The 19858-nt window shown below is 44.6% G+C and overlaps 1 protein-coding gene across 1 annotated transcript; it reads left to right on the top strand.

Moving 5' to 3' along the window:
* The first annotated feature begins 1141 nt into the window (after positions 1-1141).
* On the top strand, positions 1142-17576 carry lmod2b (leiomodin 2 (cardiac) b). The gene is made up of 6 exons (XM_056277471.1): positions 1142-1417; positions 1873-2325; positions 3338-3598; positions 4179-4397; positions 5314-5790; positions 16818-17576. The coding sequence occupies exons 1-6, from the start codon at positions 1142-1144 to the stop codon at positions 16842-16844; spliced, it is 1713 nt and encodes a 570-aa protein (XP_056133446.1). The 3' UTR covers positions 16845-17576.
* The last annotated feature ends 2282 nt before the right edge of the window (positions 17577-19858 follow it).

The following is a 19858-nucleotide window of genomic DNA, read 5'->3' on the forward strand; positions in this document are numbered from 1 at the left end:
GTTTAAAAGTGAACATGTTCAGCATTACTTGATCTGATATGACTGTTTGTAATTTCGGTCAAATCTGATGTGTTTATCTTGGTCTAATTCTGCCCTCCCTGTGTATAGAGAGCGATAGAGAGATCCTGCTATACTCTCATATCTGTATTCTGTGACCTTTTCCTGTCTCGTGTCCATCTGTTCCTCCATCAATCTCCCTGATCTTTTCTCATTCAGAGATCATTTTGGCATAAATGACCTACAGTACGCTGAATGAAAAGGTTAAAAAAGTTGAAAAGGAAACGCCTAATAGATTCAAATTTTCTCTCATGCGACTCAAACCTGTGACCCTTTTGGCTGATTGACAGCCGGCCCTCTTCCTGTCGAAACCTCGCTACACTACCTATCTCTCTGTTTCACTCGGTCGGTGGACCTCTAGGGTCAAGCCGGTCTTTTTTTGTACACCAACAAAGCCACTCGGACCATGGTGACAGATAGTTTGGTCCACAGGCCACACAGCCTGAGCTCACATACTTTTTGTGGCTCTCTCTCAGAGCAGCGGGCCCTAAAAAAAGATTTTGCTTCATGGGGGCTGACGCTTTGTTACGTTGCCCCCTTGATCCCCCTCTTAAGGCCTAAACAGCAGCTGTAGAGATTAGAGAGGAGAGGGGACGGACACATACATACATGCTCACTTCATTTTGTCGGACACGCTAAGACCTCCTGCATCGTTTCAGCTGTACAGGACGGAGCCAGTTCAAACTGGAATGGGCTCTCCTCAAAAACACCTTTGGCCTAAAACCGGACTCAAAAATCTAAATCAATAAAAACCGGCTGCTCTGACTAAACATAACCCAGCAAGGAGATTGCTTAATCGGACCCTGATTCTGCATCGACCTCCCCCTATGTCTTTGGATCTTCAACGACCCTGTGGTGGAGTCTATGTTTCACAAAGGATCCTAAACCACAGACCCCACCTTCCTACCAGGGTCGGTGCTGGCTGACGTTTGATACGAAGTGGACTTTCTTCATATTGGAAAAAAAAAAAGACTAATCCCTTTTTGTTGGTGGTGGTGTTGCTATAACTTTAATAACTGAAGCTGACTGGCTCTGCAGCAACTCAACCCCAACTCTTGTTTACCACAACTCGTTCCTCTTAGTCATGAGTTGTTTCGGGTACCGACGAGAGCTCAGCAAGTATGAGGACGTGGACGAGGATGAGCTTTTGGCCTCCCTCAGTCCCGAGGAGCTGGCGGAGCTGGAGAAGGAGCTGGCAGATATCGAACCGGACGCCAATGTGCCCATCGGACTAAGGCAGAGAGACCAGACAGACAAGACCCCAACCGGCACTTTCAGCAGAGAGGCCCTCATGAAGTACTGGGAGAATGAGACAAGGAAACTGCTGGAAGACGAGATAGGAGGAGGAAGCCCCAAACCGGTCAGAGGTTTTGTCAATAATTTGAGATTTTCTGGAATAGCATAGATTAAAACAATTTCATTTTGCATATGATATCTATCTATCTATCTATCTATCTATCTATCTATCTATCTATCTATCTATCTATCTATCTATCTATCTATCTATCTATCTATCTATCTATCAGCAGTAAGTTTCATTATCAAAGCAATGAGTTGCTTGGTGTTGTGTAATAGGCCTACATCTAAAACTGGCCATTGTATTTTCTAAGGTATTACAACCTGACAACATCCAGGGAACATTAAACCTTATAATTTATCATTTTCTTGTGAGGTTATCTCGTATGAGGTTTACACTGATTTGGTTTAGAAACGAAAAATAGTTTTTGCTGATTTTCATTTTCACATAACCTCCATTGTTTGTATCATCAGAAGTCAAATAGTGAAGGTCTGACTTTAAACTCTATTTAAACACAGGACGAGGACCAAGAGAAGAGCTGTGTGACAGAAAGCAACAGTGAAGAGGAGGATGAAAAAGATGAGAGTGAGAAAGAAAAGAAAGAGTGTATAAATGAAAAAGAGAGAGAAGAGGAGGAGGAAGAAGAAGAGGAGGAGGAAGAAGAGGAAGAAGAAGAGGATGAGGAAGAGGCAGTAACAGAAGAAGATGATGATGGTGAGGAGGAGGGACAAGAAGAAAAAGCAAGTTCAGACCCCCCAAAGAATTGTGGTCCTGTAACGCCATGGGGTGAGACCTCGGTGTCTCTTAAACCTCCGAGGCTGGAGCCGGTCAGACTGACTCCACCACCACAACCTGCCGAACAAAACTCCTGTGGAAACCCCATCGTTGTAGATGATGCGCTGGAACGAGTCCTTAAAAATGACCCACAACTCACAGAGGTCAACCTCAACAACATTGAGGACATTTCACAGGTAGACATTTTCCATCTTATTCCATCTAACTTTCACAGCAAAACAGGTGTTGGCCATTTTGGATTAATTAAAGATCCAGTCCAATGATTTTAATCCAGTCAGACAAGTAATATTTTGGAAAATTAATGTTAGGAGTGTCATTTTCTTCAGGGTCAGAAGTATCATTTGATTTGTTGTAACAGTTTTCGGCACGCCCTCATGGCGTTGCCCTGAGTTCACAAGACTATTGATAGCTAGCTAGCTTGCTATCCCAGACAACGTTGGGTGGCAACTAAAAACAGACCCTAATGACTGATGGTGATAATTAAATTGACTGTCCAGCCAAACCGAAGTTTCTCAAGGGGCTTTAGTCTTATTTTCACGACAGCACTTCTAATACATTAACAAACTATGTCTTAAAAAGTACAACAAGCTTTTCATTGAACTGGATCTTAAACTGGCTGTAGGAATTCCACTAAAAAACGAATCGTAATGTGAAAAAAAAGCCTTTTAGATATCCACATGGTAGTGTTTTCACATGATTGTGGCAGTTTCAGTGGCAATCATGTTACGTAGCTCCTGGCTTGCATGCATCCTGATCGAGCTGATTAAATCATGACTGTATGGTATTTACCTGTTTAAAGTACTGATATCATAGTGGAGTAATGTAGGGTACTGTAACTGGAACATACACGTCATAGTGCTGGAGAACTGGTAGCAACATTTTGCTGACCAGGCCAAAATTGCCATCAGTGACTTTGGGTAAGACTGCTGAGCTAAAGAGTACAACATCTGCTGGTAGTAGATTCAGTTTCTGCTTTCTGTAAATATACTAGAGGGTCATTCTTGCATCAAATAAACATCAATTTCCACTGGCCAATATTTTCTAGAATATGCTATAAAACAGCAATGTGCTTTCTTATACTTTGTATGCCATAAAACAAGTACACTGGCGTGCTGTCTCATTGATTTAAAACGTCGACTTGATCGTTCTTACAAATTAAACGTAAAGTATGTATATCTGTTCTTCCAGGGAACCCTGATCCGATTTTCTGAGGCGTTGCGGACCAACACTCATGTCCGGGTCTTCAGTTTGGCAAACACGCACGCCGATGACCCTGTGGCGCTGGCCATCGCCAAGATGCTACGAGAGAACTCATCCATCACCAGTTTGAATATAGAGTCCAACTATGTGACGGGGAAGGGGGTGCTGGCGTTGGTTCAAGCCCTTCCAGGAAACAACACTTTGACTGAGCTCCGCTTCCACAACCAGCGACACATGTGTGGGGGACAGGTTGGTTAATGATTAACTCGAAAGATTATTCCGGCTTGTGGAGCTGACTAGAGATTTTACCTGACAATCTCAGGAAAGATTAACAGGCAAGTGTTATGAATATGAATGAGAATAAAGATATGTACATATCTATCTGTAGTATTTAATCTATTTAAAGTATTTGTGATATAAAATTGTTAAAATGAATAGTTTAGCATTATGATATTTACTGTCATACCTATATCAATCTTCTATCTTAATCAAATTGTAATCTTGTAATCTTGTAATAAAGTTTTCATTACCAGGGATTTTTAAAGGTTTTCTTTTCAGGATCAAACATTTTTTTTTCTTCCCTTTGGTTTATCCAAATCCCTGTTCTCTTGAGGGCAGTTACCCTTTTCAAACCCTCTCCTCCTGTTTTATTAAATCTCTACACCTTCTCATTTTTCACTTTTCTTCCTGTCATCACTCTCTTCCATTTTCCTTCTTTCATTACTCCATTTTATAATCCCTGAAATGGAAGTGGAAGCGTCCCCTCTGGTTATCTTCTCTACCGCCACAGTAATACTTTAAAATATCTCTCTTCTTCCTCCCTAACCAGGTGGAGATGGAGATGGTTAAGATTCTGAGGGAAAATTACACACTGATCAAACTGGGGTACCAGTTTAACCTTCCTGGGCCCAGGATGAGCATGACTGGGATCCTGACCAGGAACCAGGACCGCCAGAGACAAAAACGGATGCAAGAACAGAGACAGCAGCAGCAACAAGGCCAGCAGGGGGCGCAGGAGGGAGCTGTTAACCTCCGCACCACTGCACTGGTGTGTAAATGGAAAGTTTGGCTCTGAAACAAGATGTATCCTAGATTATTAACAAGCCAATAAATAAAATTCTTTTAGATGGATAGTTGTTAACGCATGTTCCCAGTTGCCAAAAGAATAACGTTTTTAAAACTGGAGAGTAGAGTTTAAAGGGAATGTTTGGTTCCATTGACAAAGTGGCATGATTTACTCACTAGTATTGATATTGATGCATGGGCATTAGATCTGGCTGCTAGAACAGCAACAAACGGTGACAGCTGATAAAAACATTTTAAACCATCATAAAACATGCAACAAACCCTGTTAACCATCCACAAAACAATACAACATCTTTCGAGTGCTTCCAATGCTCAGTTCTCGTCACAGACCACTCTATATCCTGGTACTACTTTTTGCTGCTGAAGAACACCAGTGTATTATTACACACTGGAGCCTGTTCGCATCTCTCAGGTTACCGATTGTAGTGCGCTCTCTTTGAAACAACTGGTAGGCGGTGTGATATGCTAACAGGCTCCAATTTGTAGCCAAATGGTTAAAGATGTTTTAAGAGTTTTTAAAGATTTGACACCGTTTCCCGAGGGCATTCTTACAACAGCCATTCAGTGTGTTAGCATTCCGTAATTGCTCTTCCACATGGTATTTTTAATTTTTACTGGTGGCGTCTGCCATTCTCACCAGGTCATCACGTTGGGATTTACTGTATGAAAACAAAATATAGTGACCATCATATGTCGCTAAATCCACCAAAAGTGAAGAAATTAAGGAGATTCACTTTAAACTACCTAAATTTTCTCGGTTTGGGCAGAAGTTGAAGATTTCACACAATTAATCTTCATTTGAAATACCTTTATTGGTTCAAATGGAGAACACATGCGGTCTTCTCCCTCTTTTTATAACTTTTTCTTTCTCTCTCTAGAGGGGAACACCTTGCTCGTCACCTTACAACTCACCCAGGGCCTCCCCTTGGTCCTCTCCGAAGCTCCCCAGGAATAGCACGGCTAAAAAACAGATTCCCCCAGCTTCCACTCCACCACCCCCTCCCCTGGTCCCGCCCCCACCTCCTCCTCCACTGCCTCCTCCTCCTCCTCCTCCCCCGCCTCCACGGGAGAAGAGAAAGCCAACCAGGATGATCGCGGAGGTGATCCGGGCTCACGAGGAGGGCAGCAGGAAGGAGGCAAAGCCAAAGGGGAAGAAAGGGAAGAAGGGGAGAGCGAAGGAGAAGGGGAGCGAGAAGGAGACGAGCGGCATCCTGCGGGAGCTGAAGAACGCACTGAGACCTGTGGCCGGTGAGAGGAGAGGGGAGGAGTCCAGCAGGCCCTCCACACCCATGAGGTCGGACCACGACCACCTGATGGAGTCCATCCGCAACAGCAGCATCCGCAACCTGAGGCGGGTGAGTGGACCACATGTGACGCAGAAAGAGGAAGTAGATGGGTAGAGGTGCATTCCTGTGTGAAAACTAGCATTAGAGAAGAGAAGAAGAGAAAAAGGAGAGATTAGCTAAATTCATTGGGAGGGAAAGCAGCATTACCTAAGTGAATTTCCATGAAACAGAAGTCAAGTCAATTCAGATTTATCTGTATAGCCCTAAATCATAATTTAGTCCTAGGGGGTTTCACAATCAGAATTCAATTCTGCATATTGGTTTTTTGTTTTCTCCATGCCTCTTTCCTTATCAAAAGTTATTGAGGCTGTGGTGGAAATTATAAATGAACATGTAGAGAGCATTTTGGGTGCAATTTCAGGAGGCTCATCTCACTACACTGCATGGAAACCCGGAGTGGTTGTGCACCATTTCGCCAAATTGCTTTTGGTAATGTGGTTCAACCCACACATCAATTAAACTGAGCTTCTCTTCATGCATCCAATGCCCGTTTTTCTTCTTAGCAGCAATTGTTCTTGTCATTCAAGACCATAGAACTAATTTAAGACATTCAAGATGTGGTTGCAGAGGAAAACAGTGTATGTTTCAGTAAATTCGAGTAAAATACAGACTTCAGTTATCCCTTGCGAATGCGCCACATAAACCACAGACGTGGGGGGCTAATTTTTAAATCATATGAGGTCCCCAGGTAATACTAGTCCTGTGCAAATAGGACTTATCAATATTTTTCTTAAGAAAAGAAAAGAACAGGGTCGTCCGGGTGGCGTGGTGGTCTATTCCGTTGCCTACCAACACGGGGATTATGTGGATTGAATCCCCGTGTTACCTCTGGCTTGGTCAGGCGTCCCTACAGACACAATTAGCCATGTCTGTGGGTGCGAAGCCGGATGTGGGCATGTGTCCTGGTCGCTGCACTAGCACCTCCTCTGGTCAGTTGGGGCACCTGTTCGGGGGGAAGGGGTGACTGGGGGGAATAGCGTGATCCTCTCATGTGCTACGTCCCCCTGGTGAAACTCCTCACTGTCAGGTGAAAAGAAGCAGCTGGCGACTCCACATGTATCAGAGGTGACATGTGGTAGTCTATAGCCTCCCCGGATCGGCAGACGGGGTGGAGCAGCGACCGGGCCAGCCCAGAAGAGTGGGGTAATTGGCCGGATACAATTGGGGAGAACAAAGGGAGGAAAAAAAAAACCCCTCCCAAAAAAAACGTCAACATGGACTTTGGTTACCTGCCAAACTGTCTATTAGAGAAGACGAACCTGCTATGTCAAACACAGACAGAATTTAGCAGAATTCAAATGCTTCGCTGAGTTCAATTCCCTTCCTGGAATCTAGAATAAAACAAACCCGTGCTGTGTTAACGTGGATAAGCATGCACTCCCTCTGTGTTATGGCCCCAGTGCCGTGTGTTGTGTATGCGATTACCCTCTTGTAGACAGACCTAGGGTTTGTATTTATGGGAGGGGGTGTTACGGCCCCAGTACCGTGTGTTGCAGTTACCCTCTTGTAGACAAACCCAGGGTTTGTATTTATGGGAGGGGGTGTTACGGTCCCAGTGCCGTGTGTTGTGTATGCGATTACCCTCTCATACATACAAACCTAGGGTTTGTACTTATGGGAGGGTAATCGCATACACAACACACGGCACTGGGGCTGTAACACTCCCTTCCATAAATACAAACCCTAGGTTGGCATTCAAGAGGGTAATCCTCTTCACTCCCTTGGAAGTTGGCTTCATTCTTCTCCCCGAGCTGCTGCATCAGTCTGATGTTTTTCTCCTGCATGTCCTCAAATGCCTGGCCTGTCACATCCATCTCCCTGAGCAAGGCATCCTCCTGTTGCTTCGCTATTGAAAGCTTCTTGTTGAGGATGTCGACCTGCACCTTTACAGAGCGAATCTTCCTCAGGGCCTCTTCGTCAGCCATCTTCTTGCCTTCTCTTTGCTCCCTCTCTTCAGGTCCTTCAGCCTCAGCTCCTCTGCCTCGGTCTTCTCAGCCGCCATGAGCTGGACTTTGTCCCTCTGCTCCTTGGGTGCTGAGCGGTACATATCAATCAGCAGCTCCACAGGAGGCGGGGCATTACCTGGAGAGGGAAAATTAGACACACGGCACTAGGGCCGTAACACCCCCTCCCATAAGTACAAACCCTAGGTTTGTCTACAACAGGGTAACTGCAACACACGGTACTGGGGCCGTAACACCCCCTCCCATAAATACAAACCCTAGGTCTGTCTACAAGAGGGTAATCGCATACACAACACACGGCACTGGGGCCGTAACACCCCCTCCCATAAATACAAACCCTAGGTCTGTCTACAAGAGGGTAATCGCATACACAACACACGGTACTGGGGCCGTAACACCCCCTCCCATAAATACAAACCCTAGGTCTGTCTACAAGAGGGTAATCGCATACACAACACACGGCACTGGGGCCGTAACACAGAGGGAGTGCATGCTTATCCACGTTAACACAGCACGGGTTTGTTTTATTCTAGATTCCAGGAAGGGAATTGAACTCAGCGAAGCATTTGAACTCTGCTAAATTCTGTCTGTGTTTGACATAGCAGGTTCGTCTTCTCTAATAGACAGTTTGGCAGGTAACCAAAGTCCATGTTGACGTTTTTTTTGGGAGGGGGGTTTTTTTTTTTCTTCTCCCTTTGTTCTCCCCAATTGTATCCGGCCAATTACCCCACTCTTCTGGGCTGGCCCTAGGGCCGTAACACTCTGTCACAGGGTCAATAGGAGTCAGACTTTAAACTGCCTTTGTGACAGAGAGTCTAGGGTCATCTCTGCTGTTGCTGAGGTATGCTGTCTATGGACAACATGTGGGAAAGGAACGGAAAAGGAAAGATGAAAAAGGCTATAACTGCAGAAGTAGAAATTACAATATAGATGAATTGATCATGGTGCAAAAAGTGCTCAAATTGTAAAGTAAAAAACCGAAGACAAGTTAAAGATTTTCTTTCTTTTTTTAAATTTCTTTCTGATTTTTCCCTTTTTCTACTAATTTAGTGGCCAATCGCTCCCTATTTTAGTTCAAACACCCACCCTCGTACTGCATGCGTTCGCCAACTGCATCTCTCTGTCCGGCAGTCTCGAAGGAGACGCCTCGCCACTTCCGTGACAAGGCGAATGCAGGCCGAACCACTGCTTTTCCCGACACACACACAGACGCATTCATGTGACGAACACAAGTTGACTCCGCCCCCCTCCCGAAGACAGTGTTGCCAATTATTGCTGCTTCATCGAATCCGGCCATAGTCGGAAGGGAAAGATTTTCTGTGTATCAGGCCACCATCCGTCTTCTAATTTCTGAAGTATTTTCAGTTATGACCAGGGGCGTACTGGGAAAGAAATAGAACCATGGACTTCACCAGGACCAGCCGGGGGTGGGAGTGGGGGTAATTACATATGTACAGTACGACAGTCAGTTACAGTAGGTGGGGGGCAGGGGGTTAATGTAATTATAGGACATAGCCCAATAGATTTAGTAACCTAGTACTTGCTGGTAATGATAGTCTTATTGACTGGTGATTCTGAACGTATTCAAAGGCTTTTGTAATGGAAAATAGCATGTGTCTATTCCGGGACATATTTCAGGAGGCACGGACTTGTACTGTAACACACGATCAGCGTGGCTTAAATAGTAACACAGTCTATCAGTGGGGTTGTTTTGTAACCACAATTCACAGCAGTTTTAACAGAACATGTAGCCCAGCCTAAACGTCCATCGTATTGCTTCAGTCTGCTCCTTAGCGTCATAGCGCTGCTGGCCACTAGAGGGTGCTGATACCCAAACAGTATGTCAATTTTTTTCCCCCACGGCACGTGCGCGACTGCCTCCGTGGGCTATGTGTCGCAAAGACCTGAGAGGGGTGTTTAGTAGGATGCGCTCCTAACTGATGTATGGACACACGGAAGACAACAAATAACGTTACAGAAACGAGGACATGCCAACGCTAGCTAGCTAGCTATATAGTTAGCCTAGTTTTACTCATGACACTTTTAGGATATGACTAATACTACTACTTTTAGGATATGACTAATCCTTGGAATATAATCACTATTTGCTGGTTCCCCGCCTTTCTCATTGAACACTACTGTTTGAGCTAGCGGTGTGTAAAAACGAGGCATACTCCAAGATAACAGTTAATGGGCTTTAGTGTCGAACTGTATGTATCAATAATATAGAGAACTGATGCATGCAGGAGACTGCGTGCCTTACGTAACATTAACTACAGTTAACATCCACTGGGTGGCGATATACCACCGTAACATCTCCCTTTCCTTTAAGTAAACAAAACACTTCTTGAAATACCAACTTGTGAACTTCACCCAAGACATGGTTATATCTAGATCTCAAAAACAATTCAACAGCCTGTCTAAACACTGAACCTTAGAACCAATCCATGTGAGCTTATAAGTTCAGTCTGTTGGGAGGCCGTATCTGACGGCCATATCGAGAGAGAGCAGGGGAATGGGGTGACGATGGGACAGCAGAAGTGTCCAAAGTCTTTGGTGAGCCCGGAGCCTGTGGACTGCTGTAGAGCCTGCTGGGAGAGGGTTGAGGAGAACGTGGATACCCTCTCACCCCCTGTCATTTCACTCTGTGGCTGAGACCCACTGCATTCAGATGAAGGTCCCTCTGCACCAGCCCTAGGGTTTTGTGATGGCCTTGGCTCTGCCATACGTAGAGTGACTCGATTGCGACGATACAAGGAGCCCTCGACCTCCAGATATGACCGTGGGGCCACTTTCTGCAGACACACTCACCGTTGCCAGATGCCAGTCCTGTCCCCTGGTAGTGGCTTCATCTGAACTGCTTCTCCCACTGTGAGCTCAGGTAAGTCCTTAGCAGTCGTGTCGTAGATGAGTTTCGAGAATTGTCTCCTGTGCCGCAGTTTATCTACGACATCCGTAACGACGCGTGGCTCAAGAAGTGCATCAACCACTGGCAGAGCTGACTTCAAACGCTGTGACATCAGTCGTTTGGCAGGACTGCTGTCCATACCCTCCGTTGGGGTGTTTCTCCATTGTAAGATTGCCTTCCAGACATCCTTGCCATCTCGTAGTGCTTTCTTGCACATGTTCTTTGCGATTTTGACCGCTGCTTCCGCCTTCCTGTTGGCCTTGGGATGCCTTGGTGAGGAGGTGATATGGTCAAACCCCCACTCCACAGCGAATTGGCGGAACTGAGTACAGGCGAACTGGGGCCCATTGTCGGAAATGACCCTGTCAGGTTGCCCATAACGAGCAAATTGAGCCTTGCATCGTTTTATTGTTGTTTCCGCGCTAAGGTCTGGCAGAACATCAATCTCCCAGAAATCTGGGTAGTGATCAACTACCATCAGAAAGTCTTTCCCAATGTGTTGGAAAAGAGCCAGACTTATGATTTGCCAGGGGCGTGTGGGCAGTTCATGGCTCAGCATTGTTTCCTTTTGCTGCTCAATCGCACACCCATTGCATGTAGAGCATTTACTGACATAATCCTTGATTTCGCTCTGCATTCCAGGCCAGTATATGGTCTCCCGTGCTTGTCTGTAGCAGGCCTCGCCGCCGATGTGACTGCCATGTACTCTGGCAAGCATCTCAGGATGCAATGATTTTGGAATCACCACTCTTTGCCCCCTAAACAAGACTCCATTCTGGACACTTAGCTCCTCTTTGATAGGCCAGAACTCTCTGACTGCCTGCTCTGTTTCATCCTTATCAGCGGGCCAACCCTTTAGGATAGTAGACTTCACGACTTGCAGCTGTCTGTCGGTGTCTATGTGTTGCTGTATCTGCAGGAGCTTTTTGTCTGTGACATTCAGATAGTCGGTCATATTTATGTGCTCAATTGCCAGCTGCCCGTCCACCACACTGCAGACTGTGTGCTCTGCATGCATAGAGCCAGGGTGTATTTTGGAAGTGACAGCCCTGCTTAATGTGTCACTCGCAAACATGTCCGGTCCTGGTTTGTCGTTCACTCTCAGGTTGTAATTCTGAAGAGCCAGTAGCATGCTCTGCAAGCGCTTGGGAGCATTGAGGAGAGGCTTGCTGAAGATTGCTACGAGGGGCTTGTGATCTGTCTCCACTGTGATATTGTCTCTACCGTACAGATAATGATGGAAACGCTGGCAGGCAAATACTATGCTAAGGCATTCCTTCTCTATCTGCGCATAGTTTTGCTCTGTAGGCGTGAGTGCCCTTGACGCGAAAGCAATAGGCTGTCCCTCCTGCATCAGACAGCAGCCCTTGCCCTGCTGGCTGGAGTCACTCTGTACTGTGACGGGTTTTGACACATCGTAGTATCGCAGCACAGGCATCTGTGTCACAAGCTGTTTTATCTCCCTGACAGCTGCATCGTGCTTCGGCAGCCAGTGCCAGACTGTGTCCTTGTCTGTGAGTCTCCTCAAAGGCTCGCATACTTCTGAGAGCCGCGGAAGAAACGTAGACAAGTACGTGATGAATCCGATGAGTCTCTGCACACCCTTGACATCGGATGGGGCTGGCATGTCCAAAATCGCTCTGACCTTCTCCAGATCAGCTTTTAGACCTGCAGCCGACAGGATATGGCCATGGAACCGCACCTCAGACCCTCTAAACTGAAGCTTCTTGACACTGAGCCACAGTTTCACTTATCGACAGCGGTCCAGAAGGGCTACCAGCTTGGCATCATGGTCCTTGTTTGCCTCTTCCTCGCTGTCGCCACAACCAACGATGAGGATGTCGTCACCTATAGGCTCCACTCCCTCAAGCCCTTCCAACAGCTCATGCTGTTTCCTCTGGTAGACCTCTGGGGTTACTGACACACCAAACGGAAGTTTCAACCATCTCTTCCGGCCCCAGGGGGTCCAAAAGGTGGTCATGAGGCTGCTAGCCTCATCCAGTTTACACTGAAGAAAAGCATCTCTTGCATCGACCAGTGTGAAGACCTTGGCTTTAGGCAGCTTATAGAGCACATCCTCCAGTGTGGGCATGAGGTAATGCGAGCATCTGAGTGCCTGGTTGAGATGGTGCGGCTGTAGACATATACGCAGCTTTTCTGGTCTTTTGACTATGACCATATTGCTGATCCAATCCATGGGCTCACTGACTGATATGATATGACCCCCTCTTTCATATCGGTTGAGCTGAGCCTTCACATCTTCCTTCATAGCCACTGGAACATTGCGTGGTGCACTCTGCACCGGCTGAACCGCTGGACCTCTCTGGGGAGTGCCTCCACAGGACCAGTGAAGGCATCCTGATATGCTCTGATGACTGTACTACTGGTGAGAGGCATGGTGAGGCTGTCGTCCACTGCGTTGAGCCCTTCTACTCCGAGCTCCTCTGGGATGGTAAAGTGTATGAGCCCCATCTCCTCCTACGTGGACCCTGACAGCAGTGGCAACTGTCGTGTATTTACAACCTCAAAATCCAGCTTGTATTTGCTGCCCCGTACAACACACTCAGTGGTAAGGACCCCAAATGATGGCAGACTTTGGTCTGAGTACATTTTCAGTGTGGTGCTACTATGCTTTAGTTTCTGTCTGGGAGCTAGCCTCTTCTTGTCCCTGAGACTCATGACGTTGCACGTAGCTCCTGAATCAAGCTGGCATCTCTGCAGTTTGCCATTCAGGCGGAGATTGACAAACCATTTCTTGCCTTTTGTTCCCACTGCACCAATGCTTTCTGTTGCATACACATCATTTGTGTCCATGACTGTGTTGTCTTTATCCATGTTCAGTCCCTCAAGTGCGTGGAGTTTACCATCCTTTTTCTTATTTTTATTGCAAACTCTCGCAAAGTGATTAGCTGTGCCACAAGCATTGCAGGTCTTACCATATGCTGGGCAGTGTTCTCTTCCCCATTCATGTGCTGTGCCACAGTATTTACATGTGGAGAGGCCTTCACCTTGTGATCTGGGGTTCCCACTCATTTTCTCTGTAGTACTGGCTGATCTTTTGAATTTTTGTTTCCCTACAACATTGACATTGTCCACGAATGATCTCTCCTGCTCCATGGATCTCAACTGCAAATCACTCAGTTCTGCTGCTCTGCATGCTTCAATAGCATTGGCTAGAGTCAAGTCCTTTCCGCTTAACAACCGTCTGCGTTTGCCCTCTTTAGCAATGCCAATGACTACTCTGTCCCTGATTAAGTCATCTCTTAAGGCTCCATATTCGCATGTGGAAGCTTTCTCCGAGCCGTGTCACAAAACAGTCTATTGTTTCACCTTCCTCTTGTTTACAACAGCCCAAAACGTAGCGCTCATAAATCACATTTTTAGCGGGTTTGAAATACCTTTCCAGTGAGTCCAGTATGACGGTCGCCTCTTCTTGCTGTGCGTCGGTCAGATTTAAGTTGTGTTTGTAGACATGTCGACACTCAACTCCCATGACACTCCTCAGAGTCGCTGCCTGGACCTTCTTGTCCTTGCCCACCAGCCCTGTGGCTAAAGCATAATCTTCCTATTCTGCTCGGAAGATTTCCCAATTCGCACTCAGGTTGCCACTGAGCTTCATCGGAGCTGGTGGGGGTACGGTCGCGGCCATGGCTATTCACTGCTTTTACTGCGGTACGGCTAGCTAGCATTAGCAAAACAAAAAAACTTGCAAAACTTGCTTGATGGCTCAATGTCCCTTCAGCCACCAAATAGCCGAATCAAAGGTCCAATTCTGACACCATGTTTGAGCTAGCGGTGTGTAAAAACGAGGCAAACTCCAAGTTAACAGTTAATGGGCTTTAGTGTCGAACTGTATGTATCAACAATACAGAGATGAACTGATGCACGCAGGAGACTCTGTGCCTTACGTAACATTAACTACAGTTAACATCCACTGGGTGGTGATATAATACCACCCGTAACAACTACCTCGCTCCACCTACAAGCGCAGCACATGTGCGCCGCGGGTCTGGACAGTTTCGTGCTTTTTTATATTGTGGAAGCTGTGCCTCTAAGTCCTGCTTTCTTTTTTCCCTCTAATTTTTTCGACCCCTACTTCACTTTTTCACTTTTTCTTGTCCATGGCTTTCGTTGGCCATCTCATTGCTGCGTGCTACTTTTGCATTTGTCTAGAACAGGGGTGTCAAACTCCAGGCCTTGAGGGCCGCAGTGTCTGCAGGTATTTGTTGCAACCATGCACTACACCACCTGATTAAACTAGTTCCTTTCCCTCCTTGATCCAGGAGGTGAGCTAATTAGTTAAATCAGGTGGTGTAGTGCACGGTTGAAACAAATACCTGCAGACACTGTGGCCCTCGAGGCCAGGAGTTTGACACCCCTGGTCTAGAATGTTAACGCTCATTAACTAACTTGATTGTGATTGGCCAGTGAGCTGTCATGGAACACGCACGCAGCACGCTTTCATGTGCACCCCTAGTGACAGGCAAACAGGGCATGTCATGGATTTTTTTATGGTCTACTGGCCCACCGATGCGGCGGCCCACCAGGATTTGTCCCGGTATACCCAATGGCCAGTACGTCACTGGTTATGACAAAGCCAGCGACAAAGTGAAACCAAATACATGGGTTCAGTTTTGCATAGCTTAACAGGCTAAGTAATTTGGCCACAAAGGAGGACAAAGACAAACTAACTGCATTTGAATGAGGACAAAAACCTTCAAAGCAATTCCTTGACAGCAATATGGGGGTAATGAGATATCTGCAGACAAGCTGAACAAGATGGGCATTTCAATTTCCAAGAGCAACACAAGGCCAATGACTTTGGTGTCGTCTGTGTAGTTAACATGGAATGTCCTGTCTCTGCACAAAGTCAGACAGACAGGCAGGCAAAAGGCTGCTCGCTAGCACCCAGGCATTCAGCAATGTGGTATGATTGCAATGCTTGTCAGTGAGAGAAATAGATAAACAAGAGAGAAACCAATGGGTAAAATTCAAATGTCAGCCAAGCCCTCAGTATAATTGAGTAGCCTTCACCTGTGGAGGAAAGGAAAACAGCATAGATGGACAAACAGAAAGGAAGAGAAAACTAGAAAAAAGAAGTAAGCAAAGAAAAAGTAAGACAGAAAAAAGAAAGAAAATGCCTAGTTGACAGTGGGTACCTGCACAAATCCATGCTTATCTATTTTTTGGAAATTCGTACATGTGGTGCAGAAAAAAATGAGGAAATGAAGCCAACCTCTTGTGCTTAAGTGTGTACCATTTGATAGACAAGAACATTAACTCGTCTAATGCTTTAGCATGGTTTGTTATGTTGTCACAATGGAAAACAGACCCTGCCCTCAGACACTGAGGGTCTCGTTGCTGTGAAATTCCAACCACTTAGTGCACTTATTTATAGACTGGGTTTGCTGGAGCTTTGATAAAGACAGATACTACATGTTACCACTGCACAAACCAACAACACTCAGTCAACAACACAGACCACTAAAAGCCCCTTCATTTTTTTAACCGCTTTAATGTAAAGATTAAAAAAAGCTATATTTTAGGGTCATGTAGAGAGCAAGGCTGAGGTCAATTCACTTTCAGTTCAATGAATTCAAAGTTGCAATCCTGAGGATTTACATGTAAATAAATGTTGCTTTTCATAGTTTCCATTGCTGGCATATTTAAGGCAACAGCTCATCCTTGAATATCCAAATCATTAACATCAAAGAAGGTTGAATCAGCTCATCTGGATACAACGTTTATTGTCAGTAAACGTTGTATCCAGATGAACTGATTCAACCTTCTTTGATTTTTTTTTTTTGCTGGATTATTGACCATGCATCAAGACAAATCATTAACACTTTTTCAAACCTCATTTGAATGGTCATTGTCGGTGAGGACTTTCTCCAAAAAACTGATACAACGCATCACGTTTTACCTCCCATTACAGCAGATAAATGCAGAACAATAAGGCAAATAGCCGTGAATTTGAAGAAGCACAGTTGTTAAAACCGAGGTGCAACCATGTGTTTTTGTTCCCCTACCCCACGGGTGGAAAAAAAAACCAAGAAAAAAAAACCACATCACACATCGTGAATTTGCAACAGCATTGGTCCTAATGCAGTTTATGACCTTTGTCTCACACACTCTTCTTTGTCTTTTCTTTCCTGTGATTTCAGGTGGAACTGCCACGTCATCTCCTATAATAGCAGAGGAGAAACCCTTCTTGCCCTTCAGTTGCTGTGGAAAATTTGAAATTTGAGAAATTCGACAATGAAGAGACCAATGGTGATGCAATGAAGGGTGGAATTCTCATTTTCATTATAGAGAAGGTGGCTGGATTTTTACTCATGCAAAAAAAAAAATAATAATACTGAGTTTGCACTGGAATAATCATACCTTTACAATTTTAAGAAAATCTTTGTGTTGTTTCTTTTCAAAAATGTTTTTAAGAACATTATTGGACAAAAGTATTTGTATTTTCAGTTTGGTTGATGATTTGTCTGTTGTCTGAAAGTTTCCGGATATTGTTTTCTAAATAAGTATTTTCCTGTAAAATTGTAAATATGATTTGTTGCTAGTTGAACTATGTGTTGATTCGGTGTGTCTTCAGTATTACGCTTAAAAACATGTCACACAGTCATTTTCCAAATGTCACTGCAAATGTTACTTCACAAATCTTTGAGATCAGTGTGGATAATGGTTTCCAGAGAAAATTTAAAAAACTTAATCAGCAGAAATGTAAAATCTAATAAAAAAAACTTTTACGGGATGGATGTCATCAAGATTTTAAGTTACTAATTTATGCTCTGATACCGTAGTGCTGAAATAATTACATTGATTAATTGATTAACCGATCGACGGGAAATTAACTGGGTATAATCTTTGTAACTGATTAATCGTTTGATTTGTAACACAAAAAGGTTGCTTGCCTTTTGATTCATAGACTCATGTCATGATGAAATAAATGCATAAAGTTTTTTTGACTGCTGGTCAGACAAAGTAAACAGCCAATGAGTTTGGCCTCTGGGAATTTGCGATAGGCATATTTCCCATCATTTTTGACATTTTATAAACATAATGATTAATTGATCAATTTAAGTCAGATCAAGTTTATTGTGTAGCCCAAAATCACAAGGTTGTCCCGAAGGGCTTTACAATCAGTACAATATACAACAAAAGACCACAATCTCTATCCTTGGACCCTAGTTGAGCCTAATTGAAAAAAAGAACAGATTATTCGATAATGAAAACTGTGTCCCTTTTTCAACACAAAGAAAATCACTGCCCTGCCTGCAATTGTCTTCAGTTTTGATTCATCTAAAAAGTCAATAGTGACAGGGTGCAGCAGGTCCCGTCCCAAAACTATTCTGTACTTAACCTGATTCAGAGGATCGGAACAAGAGAGAGCGAGAGACAGAGACAGAGACAGAGAGAGGGAGAGAGAAGGGACAGTACACTGAAAGATAAAAAGAGGGAGATTATAGATATAAGAGATGGGGATTGGTGTCAGAGAGAGATAGAGAGCCGAGCAATGCCAGATATTCCTATTGGTCTCTCTAATCCCGCTCCTGAGTTTCGCTGTGTGTCTTGGAAAAAGTTTCTGCCTCCTAAATCCACGGTGCAGCTGTTCAGAAACAACACTGCAGTGTTTTTCAGCGGTGGCAACGCCGCAGGCAGCAAACACCCCTGCCAGCTCTGCACCCGAGAGCCATTTCATGTTCCCACATGGAAAAAGCATCTGACTTGGGGGGTGGGGGGTGTAAAGGTCCAGCACATAGGCTGTTGACTTAAACTCTGAAAATCTTATGTAACTGACATTTTGCATGACAAAAGTTATGTTGAAATTAGACCAAGTGACAGAGAATGAGGATGATGTGTAATGTGTTTTACAGAGATTTTCCTGGTAAAGGCCAGTCTGTGTGTGTTTTATGTGTATTGATGAGTGTGTGTCTAACGTCATCACACACACACACACACACACACACACACACACACACACACACACACACACACACACACACACACACACACACCGGACTCCTCTATGTGCTGGATGTCCAATAAAATGGCTCCAGTTCTCAGGGTTGATTGAGGTTGGGATAGATATATTTTCCGTTTTGGGTTCACATGAAATGAGGTTTACTACAAAGTAAACACAAGAAACGAGATCAGCTCAATAGCCACATAGCCACCATTTCTTATAGTGAGTATTCAGGGCAGAAGACGAAAAGACAGGAGGCAGAGCTGGAGGTGGCAGAGTTGAAGATGCTAATATTTGCATTGGGTGTGACGAAGAAGGACAGGATTAGGAATGATTATATTAGAGGGACAGCTCAGGTTGGACGGTTTGGAGACAAAGCAAGAGAGGCAATATTGAGATGGCTTGGGCATGTGTGGAGGAGAGATGCTGGGTATATTGGGAGAAGGATGCTGAATATGGAGCTGCCAGGGAAGAGGAAAAAAGGAAGGCCAAAGAGGAGGTTTATGGATGTGGTGAGGGAGGACATGCAGGTGGCTGGTGTGACAGAGGATACAAATAAAAAAGATGGAAACAGATGAACCGCTGTGGCGCCCCCTAACGGGAGCAGCCAAAAGCAGCAGTAGTAGAATTCAGGGCAGAAGAAGCACACTGCATTTCACTTGTTAAGTGCTCTAAGAATAATCCTACTTTCCTTTGAGTACAACGCGTTGTCTTTACCTGTTAAACTATAAGTGGAGGTATGCATACAATGTTTAGTACTTCCTGGTTTAGAACACGATTAGCAAATGGGGACACGACACTCGAGCTGGTTAATGTGTTAAGTTCATCTAGATCGGTATCTATTCGGCAGAATGGGATGACAATCAAAGACAAGATATTTCAACGTGTCAATAATTTTCATGAGGGGTGTTTTCAGATTTCTCTCTCTATAATACCCATAACATGTAGGTAAGTATCATACGATGAAATGTATACAGAAATATAGTCAATGATATTTGAGTGATATGATTGATGGGTAACACTTTATTTTAGGGGGTCGGAAATTACATAGTAATTTCCTAGTAATAAGGTGGTAATTATCACGTAATTTCTTAGAATTAAGGTTGAAGTTACCTTGTAATTTCCTAGTAATAAGGTGGTAGTTTTTATAGGTAATTTTACAGCTAACCCTAACCCTAACCCAAATTAAAAGTTAATTTCAACGTTATTTCTAAGAAATTATGTGATAATTTCCAC

This window comes from Lampris incognitus, chromosome 3, assembly GCF_029633865.1.
Source record: "Lampris incognitus isolate fLamInc1 chromosome 3, fLamInc1.hap2, whole genome shotgun sequence".
In the NCBI taxonomy this organism is placed as follows: Eukaryota; Metazoa; Chordata; class Actinopteri; order Lampriformes; family Lampridae; genus Lampris; species Lampris incognitus.